The sequence below is a fragment of the Rhamphochromis longiceps genome, linkage group LG19 (assembly GCF_057381845.1).
Source record: "Rhamphochromis longiceps isolate RC_006_pf linkage group LG19, R_longiceps_female_GT1.1, whole genome shotgun sequence".
Lineage (NCBI taxonomy): Eukaryota > Metazoa > Chordata > Actinopteri > Cichliformes > Cichlidae > Rhamphochromis > Rhamphochromis longiceps.
This window is the reverse complement of record NC_140575.1, coordinates 32,423,210-32,434,383: the sequence shown is the minus strand read 5'-3', so window position 1 is coordinate 32,434,383 and position 11,174 is coordinate 32,423,210. Positions and strand designations below refer to the sequence as shown.

Here is an 11,174-nt window from a genome sequence, read left to right as displayed (position 1 = left end):
AAGGGCATGAAGATTTTTGCTGGCAGCTCTTATTTGGACTCGCGTGAACTCTCAGCCCCGCCCCTTGTCCTTCGACCCATTGTGGGGCATATTTAAGGGGATCCTCTGACTGTGACCCTGCATCCCAGTGGAAGCATCTGTGTTCCAGCTTGCTTAGGTGAGTACATTTCAAAGTGTGTCTCTTTGAATCACTGAAGAGGTATCTGCTTGTGCAACTGCCTTCTTTTTACCTTCAGGAAAGTTACTACCTGTTATTTGAAATGAAGGATTTTATTTTTTTTACTTTTATGAGAGAATAGATTAGGTTATTTCAGCGTCCTCAGAAGTTAGAATCACTGACTGGATTTGTGGAGCACAGTGAAAGCTGGTGTTATTTCTACCTGTTTTTTGCTTAAAATGGTTTGATTGCATGTGATGCCACAAACGACTGACAGTGGGGTGATGTGTTTTCCTGTGATCGGTACACTTTGTAGTGTGCAAAGTCTCACAAAGTATACCGATACACTACAAAGTCACACTAGAGTAGTACTTGGAAAGTGCAACTCTGAGAGGATGTTGGTTAAATTTACCAGTGACTCAGTGGCTTAGGTTTAGAGGCAGCTGGGTCACAGAAGCAAGTAGTAAAACCCGAGTGTCACAGCGTACAGACAGATGGGTGCTGGCCAGGCACTTCTCTCTGACCTAAAATAGCAAGAGATCAATGTGTCACTTGTTTAACCCTGTTAACGGCTGTGGGGGTGCTGAGCTTAAAATAGCTCACAGGTCTCCCGGTTGTGGCCCTTTTTGGTGCTACCTCAGCAGCTCTTAGATACCCCAGGAACAATCGTGGCTGTGGAGATATGGTATCAGGGGTTTCTGACAAGGGTCGGACAAAAATAGCATCCATCCACATCGAATTAGCTCTGTAGCACCCACTGAATTGAGTTGTGTTAGTATTCACAAGTGATAATACCATAAGAGCAGCTATCAGATAGTGCTGGCTGCTCTTCAAAGGACTGTTAAATCACAGCTAATACGTATCTATTAACCACACGAGTGACTGACTCTATCTCTAAAGGGTCTCATTTAATCAGCTGCTCCAACAATAAAGTCAGTGATTGTTCAACAATAACACATCCTTAGTTTACATGACGGAGAATTTAGGCAGATGGTCCTAACAACCAGCCTAAACCTTCTCATCAAATTTTAGATCACCCCAGTAAAGCCTCATCATGTGTGACGACGATGAGACTACCGCCCTTGTGTGCGACAATGGCTCTGGCTTGGTCAAGGCTGGATTTGCTGGAGATGACGCTCCCCGTGCTGTCTTCCCTTCCATCGTTGGAAGGCCCCGCCACCAGGTATGCTCCAAGCAAAAAACTATCTTAGTGCAATGTTAAAAAGATGTTTAGGGTAACTGTTTTCATGTGTTTTATACTCCAGCTCATGTGTCTTTTTTCAGGGTGTGATGGTGGGTATGGGTCAGAAAGACAGCTATGTAGGCGATGAGGCCCAGAGCAAGAGGGGTATCCTGACACTGAAGTACCCCATTGAGCATGGCATCATCACCAACTGGGATGATATGGAGAAGGTTTGTGCAATTTCACCTACACCCCACTTTATCTTTACAGCCATTATAAGAGCATTTGGTGCCTCGTTAGTAAGATCAGGTTGTTGCTTATTCAGTTATTTCAGATTTCTTCTCTTTCCTCGGTCAGATCTGGCACCACACCTTCTACAATGAGCTGCGTGTAGCTCCTGAGGAACACCCCACCCTGCTGACTGAAGCTCCCCTGAACCCCAAAGCCAACAGGGAGAAGATGACTCAGGTATTTAAAGCAACTAATCAATTGTTTTAGACCCCATTTATACGTAAGTTGTGTGTTTCTTCTCCCTCTGATTCTGCTTGCTTTCTCTTGTAGATTATGTTCGAGACCTTCAACGTTCCTGCCATGTATGTGGCCATCCAGGCTGTGCTGTCTCTGTATGCCTCTGGCCGTACCACTGGTCAGTAAACTTCAATCATTTTTCCAGGTGTTTATTTGAGTCTGAGATCAGTTATTCCAGAATGTAAAATACAGATCCAGTACTTAAGCAAGAGATGTGTATGATGTGTGTGTTTACACTATTATTGTGTCTGTCATCTGTCTCCTTGTCAAGTGGAGGTGCTAATCCCCCTACAGCAGCATGTGTTCTCAGTGATGTCAGCAACATTGTATAGTGAGTGATGTGTGACATAGCTGAACTGCTGCTCTTATTTGCTCGTTAAAGGTATTGTGCTGGACTCTGGCGATGGTGTAACACACAATGTTCCCATCTATGAGGGTTATGCTCTCCCACATGCCATCATGCGTCTGGATTTGGCCGGTCGTGATCTTACTGACTACCTGATGAAGATCCTGACTGAGCGTGGCTACTCCTTTGTCACAACTGGTAGGACTATGCCATCTTGATTAATTATTTTGCGTATTAAAAATGCATGAATTGGATTTTCCTAAATAGCTAAACGTTCTGGTCCTTAGCTGAGCGTGAGATTGTGCGTGACATCAAGGAGAAGTTATGTTACGTGGCTCTTGACTTTGAAAATGAGATGGCCACTGCTGCCTCCTCTTCCTCCCTGGAAAAAAGCTACGAGCTGCCCGATGGTCAGGTCATCACCATTGGTAATGAGCGTTTTCGTTGCCCAGAGACCCTCTTCCAGCCTTCTTTCATTGGTGAGTTCAGTCTCGATGCTTGAGTTACACTGTTTCTGTCTATGTTACAAAACGCCTTTTTAATCTTTTTACTTGTTTTCCACCAGGTATGGAGTCTGCTGGTATCCATGAGACTGCCTATAACAGCATAATGAAATGTGACATTGACATCCGTAAGGACCTGTATGCCAACAATGTGCTCTCTGGTGGCACCACCATGTACCCTGGTATTGCTGACCGTATGCAGAAGGAAATCACAGCCCTGGCACCAAGCACCATGAAGATCAAGGTGAGAGAATTGCAGACGTTTTAAGTAAATACACTCATGGATGAAGTCAATTAACACATCATGAACATTTATTTCGTAAACTTTGTAATATATTGAATTATTTAATTAGTTCAGTCTGTTACTGTTATTGACCTTGAGCAACTGTAACCCAGATAATTTCCTTAGGGATTAAAGTATTCTGATTAAATGGTGTTTAACATTTCCTTAGATCATTGCTCCACCTGAGAGGAAGTACTCCGTCTGGATTGGTGGTTCCATCTTGGCTTCCCTCTCCACCTTCCAACAGATGTGGATCAGCAAGCAGGAGTACGATGAGGCCGGCCCTTCCATTGTTCACAGGAAATGCTTCTGAGCACACCTCCTTTCATCCATGCATTTTCACGTTGCTGTCTCATGTATATAAGTGTATGTTCTATTGTAATAAAGACAAACCTTTGTGAGAGAACCTCCTATGATATTGTTGTGTGAAACAAATATGGATCATTTAAGAAATAGTCTAACTGAGAAAATTAACTAGGTCATTTCTCTGGTATAAAAACTTTTACAATTCCCAGTCCTTAAAGTCCTTAAAGACTCAGGTGGTGTCAGTAAACATGTTGGTTATTTAAAAGTCAGGTTATATTTAACTTTACTTATTACTAGACATGTTAGACACAGCATAAAAGAGGGACTGTCTGTGTACAGGCACGAAAAAGCGGAAATTTCCTTTTCAAATGGTTGACTCATTTAAACTACATGGCCTACCGGTTGATCGCAGCGTCTGCTTGAGTTTTGCTCTGCCTTAACAGAAACTGCACCGCCCAGCGAGGCTGCTCTGGGTGTTAAAACAAACAAAAAAGCAAGCACGTTATTCAAAAGGATTTCAGCCAATCACAGCGGAGAGAGCAGGGAGCGCTGCTGTTTGAATGCATTGCGGAAACAGTGGGCAACCGATGTGAGGAGCGAACCTTATTACAATGCAGTTAGCTAGCTAACGAGTTAAACTTATTTAATTTATAGAGTTTGTTGTTTTACAGGAGGTAGGCCGTTTTAGACCGCGTGCAACTTAGATGCTGTGTCGGTTATTTCAGAGTAGGGGAAAGTCAATGTGTTAACCTAGCTGGCTAATGTTAGCTAGCTAACTGCATCGCAACGTATGCATGAAGTTAACCTTTAGATAAGTGCTCCATAATGTAACTTTAGTCGAGTTGTCTATTCATTAGGACTAAGTAAGGTTATTCTCCATACAGCTGATCAACGGTTGTGTTGCTACAGAGCTTTATGGACGCTTAATATTCACGCTGAGCATGAGTTATCGTCCGGAGGTCTTGGGAAATTAACAAAGTCAAAGAGGCTGCGGTCAGGCCTGAACTGTTAGAGCTGTGAGTGCGAGTTTGCTGTGGCAGAGATAAGTGATCAGTGCAAAATTTCGAGGTACGTTTGCAAAAATGAGAGTCATGGAGAAAAATGTGATGCGTCTAGTGGCCGTGCAGCACCTCCGCTCAGCGTACGGGATTAAAACAAAGAACTGGAACAAAAACAAAGCGGCCAGCTGCAAGTCAGCAGCCAGCAACTCGGTAAGTTTAAATAAAACGTTTTTACTAATCTTCAACACCACTCACTTGAATTATTTGCAGCGATTCTGAAATGTAGGACTTCATCATAATCGTTGTGTTGGTGTAGTTAGACGACAAATCAGCAAGTTCACACTATTAACCTTGGGCATTGTGTTGGTTAGACTCTTGAATCAGATTAGCATATTATTGAAAGCTGACGAGTCCCATTTGTTCGCAGACTGTTGTCACCCAAGCACTGAAGGTGTTTTGTTTGGGTCTTGCCGTCATTGTTCACAGCATAGATTTTGTTAGTCTAAAGGCCAGTGTTTTCTTATATAGCTTCATATTTGTGTGGGTTTTAAAATATTTCTTTAATACACACTTTGACATTGTGACGGCACAGATGATTAGATGTAAGTTGCTAAAGTGAATGTCAGTTAATGTGGAAATGAGTGGAAATAACTACTGAAGCCCTCCCTTCTACTTATAAATGGGTTACAGGAGTCACAAGGTTAGTTGCAACACACTTTGACTTTTCAAATGAAGGCTGAACTTCTGCATTTGCACGAATAGTCCCTCTTGTGGATAGAGAATTAATAGAAACAGTCCAACCTTTAGGTCAGAAGGAAGAAGGCAAGTACTAAAGTTCTGCTCTGCTGAAAAAGGCTGGACAGTTTTAAACCAACAAAGTGCCTCTGTGTTGCTCTTAAACTTAGGAATGCTTGGCATCCAGTCAGTCAACTGGTCAAAAGTAATGGCAATTTTGGCAGTGGTTTTGGTCTGTAAGGAAGACCACACTAACTGTATAACCACAGTGTTGCAATGGATGAATATGTGAGTGGCTTGATGCAGCCTATAGATTGTTAGTTTTATTACAGCAGTATAGCTCCGTTTCTGTTCCTCCCCAACTTTCAAGCCTTGTTGTTAAAAGTTGTAAAACTGAGCAAACATAATGTTTTATTGTTTATTTTTTCCCCAGACAAAGGTTTTTGGTATGTCCCTGGAGAATTTGCCATATTACAATATGGAATGTGGGAGTGTTCCAAGGTAGGTAATAATGTATATTTTAGGCTATTCAAACTTGCAGCTGGCAAGTTGTTTCATGTCCCATCTTGTGCATTTGATACTAATGATTTTTTTGTTTTTGTTTAACTGCCCTTAGTTTTCTGGTTGACGCGTGCATGAGGCTGCTAGCACAGATTGACACAGAGGGCCTGTTCAGAAAATCAGGCTCTGTTGTTCGTCTGAAAGCACTCAGGGTGAGTGATGGCTGAAGCTGACCTCGCTTTCACCGAGTGACCTTGACACTGGGGACTGTCTAACACAACAGAGCTGTGTTTTGTCTGTCCAGGCAAAATTGGATGCGGGTGAAGAGTGCCTATCTACTGCTCTTCCCTGCGATGTGGCGGGTCTGGTGAAGCAGTTTTTCCGTGAGTTACCGGAGCCCGTGCTTCCCACAGAGCTGCAGGAAGCCTTCTTCAAGGCTCAGCAGCTCCCAAATGAGGAGGAGAGGACCTCTGCCACCATGTTGCTGTCTTGTGTTTTGCCAGACAGGAACTTATGTGTGCTGCGTTATTTTTTTGACTTTCTTTACAATGTATCTAAAAGGTAAGTTAACGTAAAACCACCTTTTTTCAAATTCTCTTTATGCTATTTATTACATAATACTTTTATATTTAAAGAATTGATATTTTACTTTTACTGCTTTATCACAGGAGTGCAGAGAATAAGATGGATAGCAGTAACTTGTCTGTAATCTTGGCACCCAACCTCCTCCACTCTGGTGATGGCACAGAGAAGATGAACGCCAACACTGAGAAACGCCTCAAACTGCAGGCCGCTGTAGTCCAGTGTTTCATAGAGAATGCTCACAGCTTTGGTATGACCTGAGGCGCTGATCTTAAAAGCATTTCTTCTATATGTCAGGTTTCACTCTTCTGTTTTACCTCTAAATATTTGACTGTCTGTGCATTGAAGGTGTGTTACCAAAGTTTCTTCAAGACAAAGTTCCTGCCATGATGGGCTGTGAGGCAGGGGTTCTGTCTCCTGCTCATGATGAACTAGAAGAGCCGGAGCTGAACTCGGGAATGAAGAGGAAAAGCAGGCGCAGCTTGGGTGGTAAGGCTATATCAGATTTACAGTAATTCTTTGCTTATTGGTACAATATGTGAATATTTGTAGTTTCAGTTCAACTAGAATATGTCACTCAAGACATCAGACAAATGCAAGTGAAAGTAAGCACTGCATTGCAGTGCATGTTATTCAATAATGTTATTTTTAAACTGCTGTAGTCAGTAAATGTGTATTTGGCTCATATTTCAGATGTGGTCAATGGTGCACTGAATAAGATAAAAACTAATAGAACACCCACAAATGTCCCCCACACAGACAGTCTTGGTATGTACCGTGTTGCCTGCCATGTAGCATGATAAAACTGTAGTAATCCATCTGCTATACAAAAGAAACGACAAGCTAAAATTTCCTTAATAAAATAAATCAATCTGGGAACATATTTGATTTCGTGCTTAAATCTTCTTTTGCACTTGGATTAAAGCAGTTTGCATCTACCGTGATAATGAATGAATAATGCACAGGCTTGCTTGATTGGCTTTTCACTCTTCTGCCTTTTTTTTTTTTTTTTTTTTTTTTTTTTTTTTTTGATTTTTGATTTTATTTACAAGCTTCTGCCAATATTTCTGAGTCCGTTTGGCATGTTTTCAAATGGAAATGATCAAATCCTGCATGTGTGAAGACATTAATTCTTCTGTGATTTTTGCCAGTCTTTTCTTCTGCAACTCCTGTGATTTCAACACCAGCCTCCAAGCGAAAACTTCCTCTGGAGTCTGGCAGCTCTTTTGGCTTTTCAAACAAGAAACGTAGATCTGTCAAAAAGAACCTTGGGATAGAATTGCTTCCTGATATTTTGTTCAACGGGCCCTCCACACCTGGATCAGGTAGTAAAGAATGTTTAATTACTGGGCATAAACTGCTATGGTATCTCTTGATCTTAATACAGCTTTAATTTTCCTCCTTAAATATTGTAGCCTGCAGTACTTTGGGGATGCTGGATTCTTCCCAAAATGTCCTGTCGTCAGCAGGGAGGTCTAGAAGGCAACCGACCACATCTGCAAGGAAGAAGAGCCGACGACTCAGCAGCAGACACCTTATCAACAGGTACAGATGTGATCATTCATTTCTCACTTTTGTTGCTTTTTCTATTTAAAATCATGTAGAGGCGGGCAATTCATTTTCTAAGTGGCAACATGAGAAACTGGGACTGTTGTGAAGGGCAGCACCAATAAGCTGAACTATGTATTCATTTTCTCTTTGATTATCGGTGTAGCCCTCCACAACAGTCCCAATTTCAAATGTTGCCATTTGGGAAAATGAATTTCCCACCCCTCATCCAAAGGAAGATATACTTGTAAAGCCTTAGCCTTTAATCTAAACTATCCCCAGCTTATCTTGCTAATAATTGTTTTATTTATTTATCCTTTTCAGAGTTGAGTCTGGAAAGGCTGGTTGCTTTTCTCCTAAAACAAGCAAAAAAGAAGCTCCACACAAGTCCCTGCGCTTGCGTTTTAGCCTCGGGGGGAAGAGCAGCAAAGACGCTGTAAGTGTGTTGGCCTGATGGAAATCAACCACTTCTCTGGTTTTCCCATAAACACTGAAAGATTAGTCAAGTGCATTCATGCATAATCTGCAATTAATACATTTGCACATGAGGAGTAATGTGGCATGTATTTGTGCACAGTAGCACTTTTTTATTGTTGTTTTTAATGTACTAAGTTTACTTAAAGTGACTAACTCTAAAACAAGTAATCCATGCAGGACTTTACAGGTAATCGTAATTGTAATATGATGTAATATTACTGACCAAATTGTGATATTTGCATGGTACCAAACAATAGAATGGTGTTTGTTATGCTTAGATTTCAGTGATTTTACTACACTAAGCACTCAGGTGGACGAATGTTAATAAATGTGTGTGTGTGTGTGTGTATATCTATCTATATCTCTATCTAGATATAGATAGATAGTAACCAGTGTTTGAGTACATTGTGTAGGCTGTTTAAGGCTCTATACTAATGCTTTATAGTCATTTGTGTATTCTTGATTTAATAAAAACTTTAAAAAAAAATCAAATGGATTGTTTCTTCTGAGTGATTTTTATCATCCTCTGAAGAACTAACCGCAAAAGTCATGATATTAACATCTTAATGTTACTTTTTGGGTTTTTTCTGTGGGATCCTTTTTAACAAAATACTACTCTGACATTTCACCCTCTTTCATTTCTCATTTCATGCTGCTCATAAAGGCTTCTGAGTCCATTGGTTTGCGACTTGCCAAACAGGAGAGCACCACCAGTTTCCGTTTCACCAAAGAGACAGAGTTTATTCCATCAGTTCAGCCTGGAAAAACTGAATCCAAGAGTAAGTACCAGACAGCTGAACTTTATGCTTAAAATAAAATATTAAATCTTCTTGTCATGTAATGCATATCAAAAATGTACCTTTCCAGGCTCCAAGTTCATTAGTAAGTCTGAAGACAACTTGCTGACGCCCAGATGTGACTTAAATGCCCACCGAAGCTTGTGGTGTGCGGAGACGCCCGTAAGAGCCCAGGCCTTGAGCGGCGGGTCTTTCACGGATACGCCAATGAACCTGTGCCTTAAAAGCAGCTACATGTCTGAGCCCGCCATCGTCGTGTCCAAGCCCCCAGCAGTAAGCAGCCTTCCCATGAAGTTGTGTTGTGCTTCCAGTGCAGAGAGCCTCGAGAGCGAGAGCTCAATCCCTGAAGCCCAGAGACAAACCGGTCCCACCCTGCTGAAAATCAAGAAGGCCTTCTCAGAGTCTGGAAGTGATCTCCAGGCTGTCATACAGGAGTCCCGCAAAGCCTCAGGAGCAAGTATTTCAAAACCATCCAACATGATCACAGACCCTCCTCCAGAGACTTCAACAGCCAAATCTCTGTCTGTGCCAAGTGAAGCCCCCAGCTTCTGTATGCAGCAGAGCCTTCTGGCTAATGAACAGAACATTACTTTTGGCCAGATTGAAATTGCTGCTTTGTCTCCTTTGCATATTGATAGTGTAGTTCTTGAGGCTGCTGAATCCCACAGCCCAGTCATCCAGGATGAGAAAGGTTCTCTCTGTGCTGCTCCTGCTGGTGGGAATAACAGCTTCACAGTAGGAGCAGGAGAAAGGGAGATGGAGGAGATGAACTGCAGCAAGTTGATTGATGCTCTGGATATCCAAAGTCCTGCTCACTTCAGACTAGGTGTCTCTTCTGGACGGCAGTCAACTCCATACAAACCAGGTCTTGAACTCCGAAATGAGTTTGTTACACCACCTAAAACTGACGCTGTAGTCAGTGTGTTACATGACAAGAGGGAACTTTCTCCAGAGATTGGTACCAAAGTCCAAAAACAACCAACGTTTTCATCACACAGTCAGGAGGCTGAAAGGCGTCGTGTGGCAGACCACATTCAGCACTTCAACAAGCTCACCATTTATTCTCCCACAGGCTCAAAGAGCAATCAGATCAAGTCGCCGCTTAAATTCCACCGCACCCCTGTGCGTCAGACTGTTCGCAGGATTAACTCTCTCATGGGAGAGAGCAGGAAACCTGTTAGAACTGCAGGTACCATCACCAACCAGCGTGGACAAGTAGCAAAGGCTGTGAGTCTAGAGAGTGGCCTTTCCCCTCACCCAAAACTTCAACCTCACCACGGAGAACACGAGGTGCCATCCAGCCACACGTGCCCTTTACAGAAGCCCCCTCCAGTGCCTCCAAAAAAGTCACGCACCAAGTCCTGTGTGCTGGGCGACATGACCAACAAGGTCCAATCAAAGACCCAAGTGGACTGCTCAACCAATGAGCCATCAGGAGCTCAGAAGCCTCTGCAGCAGCTAGCTGGGAAGGACATGAACTATTACAGAGGTTCACCCAGAAACCCTCTCAACCAAGGAAGGCTGCTGTCTGCTACGAAGCCTGTCGATTTATAGTGAATATCCATTTGGCCTCTTCTCTCCTTTAACTATGCAGGTGTCTGCTGAGAGTGATGTTAAACGTCCTAACCTATTCATGTTTTCAGGGTCTTAAATTATTGTCAGCTGTCTAGATGCTGTTTGTGTTATTTTAGGGCCTTATTGGGAGATGTTTGTATGCCTTACATTTGTTTTACTTCAGTAAAACCAATTTAGAAGTTAAGATGTCGACACATATCAGCCTATAAGATTACGTTTAGTTAGTAGTGTGCAGGCTAAATTGTGTAAAATGTGATTGGTGTGACTGGGATTTTTTGATTGAGTCATTATATTTATGCCCTTTTAATGTTAGGTAGATGTTTGGGGGGGGACTTGACTGAAGTGAAAGGGTTTTTATTCCATATTATTATTGTCATGTCTTGAACAGGGGAAGAAAACATGCACCTTTGTTGGATTTTGTGGGGAGGAAAAAAGCAAACAGTGTTCATGAAATCACATGTCTATTGCAGGCCGTTGTTTTTCAAGTCTTCAGCTATTTTTCTTTTCTTTTTTTGTGCTAACTGCATCAGACGAATAAAGTCAAACAACATGATTTGTTTTGTGGTTGAATAATTTTTGGACTCCGTGCAACCACCAGGGGGAGTGCTACAGCTACTGCAGACAGCTGCAAAGTGAGATACGGCTGCACTGG

At 42.3% G+C, this 11,174-nt stretch overlaps 2 protein-coding genes across 4 annotated transcripts; both read left to right on the top strand.

Moving 5' to 3' along the window:
* Positions 1 to 3,413, top strand: actc1b (actin alpha cardiac muscle 1b). Its single transcript, XM_085392093.1, has 9 exons — positions 1 to 157; positions 1,190 to 1,340; positions 1,442 to 1,570; positions 1,698 to 1,808; positions 1,902 to 1,986; positions 2,251 to 2,412; positions 2,502 to 2,693; positions 2,780 to 2,961; positions 3,170 to 3,413. The coding sequence occupies exons 2-9, from the start codon at positions 1,212 to 1,214 to the stop codon at positions 3,311 to 3,313; spliced, it is 1,134 nt and encodes a 377-aa protein (XP_085248219.1). The 5' UTR covers positions 1 to 157; positions 1,190 to 1,211; the 3' UTR covers positions 3,314 to 3,413.
* Positions 3,414 to 3,833: 420 nt separating this feature from the next.
* On the top strand, positions 3,834 to 11,075 carry arhgap11a (Rho GTPase activating protein 11A). 3 transcript variants are annotated; one of them, XM_085392086.1, is made up of 12 exons: positions 3,834 to 4,517; positions 5,476 to 5,543; positions 5,659 to 5,755; positions 5,848 to 6,104; positions 6,212 to 6,375; positions 6,474 to 6,614; positions 6,819 to 6,893; positions 7,277 to 7,450; positions 7,595 to 7,670; positions 7,998 to 8,109; positions 8,815 to 8,929; positions 9,018 to 11,075. In XM_085392086.1, exons 1-12 carry the CDS (start codon positions 4,389 to 4,391, stop codon positions 10,499 to 10,501), a joined length of 2,892 nt encoding a protein of 963 aa, XP_085248212.1. In that variant the 5' UTR covers positions 3,834 to 4,388; the 3' UTR covers positions 10,502 to 11,075. The 3 variants fall into 3 exon arrangements, with proteins under 3 accessions (XP_085248212.1, XP_085248211.1, XP_085248213.1); XM_085392085.1 differs by having other exon boundaries at positions 3,835 to 4,517; positions 7,541 to 7,670; XM_085392087.1 differs by lacking the exon at positions 6,819 to 6,893 and having other exon boundaries at positions 3,835 to 4,517; positions 7,541 to 7,670.
* Positions 11,076 to 11,174: the final 99 nt, after the last annotated feature.

What these genes read in the sequence shown, in the direction of transcription:
- actc1b (XM_085392093.1), top strand. Translation starts at nt 1,212, where the DNA reads ATGTGTGACGACGATGAGACTACCGCCCTTGTGTGCGACAATGGCTCT. An exon ending in ACTGGGATGATATGGAGAAG is followed by an intron (nt 1,571 to 1,697) that starts GTTTGTGCAATT and finishes TTCCTCGGTCAG; the next exon opens with ATCTGGCACCACACCTTCTA. An exon ending in CTACTCCTTTGTCACAACTG is followed by an intron (nt 2,413 to 2,501) that starts GTAGGACTATGC and finishes TCTGGTCCTTAG; the next exon opens with CTGAGCGTGAGATTGTGCGT.
- arhgap11a (XM_085392085.1), top strand. Translation starts at nt 4,389, where the DNA reads ATGAGAGTCATGGAGAAAAATGTGATGCGTCTAGTGGCCGTGCAGCAC. An exon ending in TTCGTCTGAAAGCACTCAGG is followed by an intron (nt 5,756 to 5,847) that starts GTGAGTGATGGC and finishes TTGTCTGTCCAG; the next exon opens with GCAAAATTGGATGCGGGTGA. An exon ending in TGGAAAAACTGAATCCAAGA is followed by an intron (nt 8,930 to 9,017) that starts GTAAGTACCAGA and finishes GTACCTTTCCAG; the next exon opens with GCTCCAAGTTCATTAGTAAG.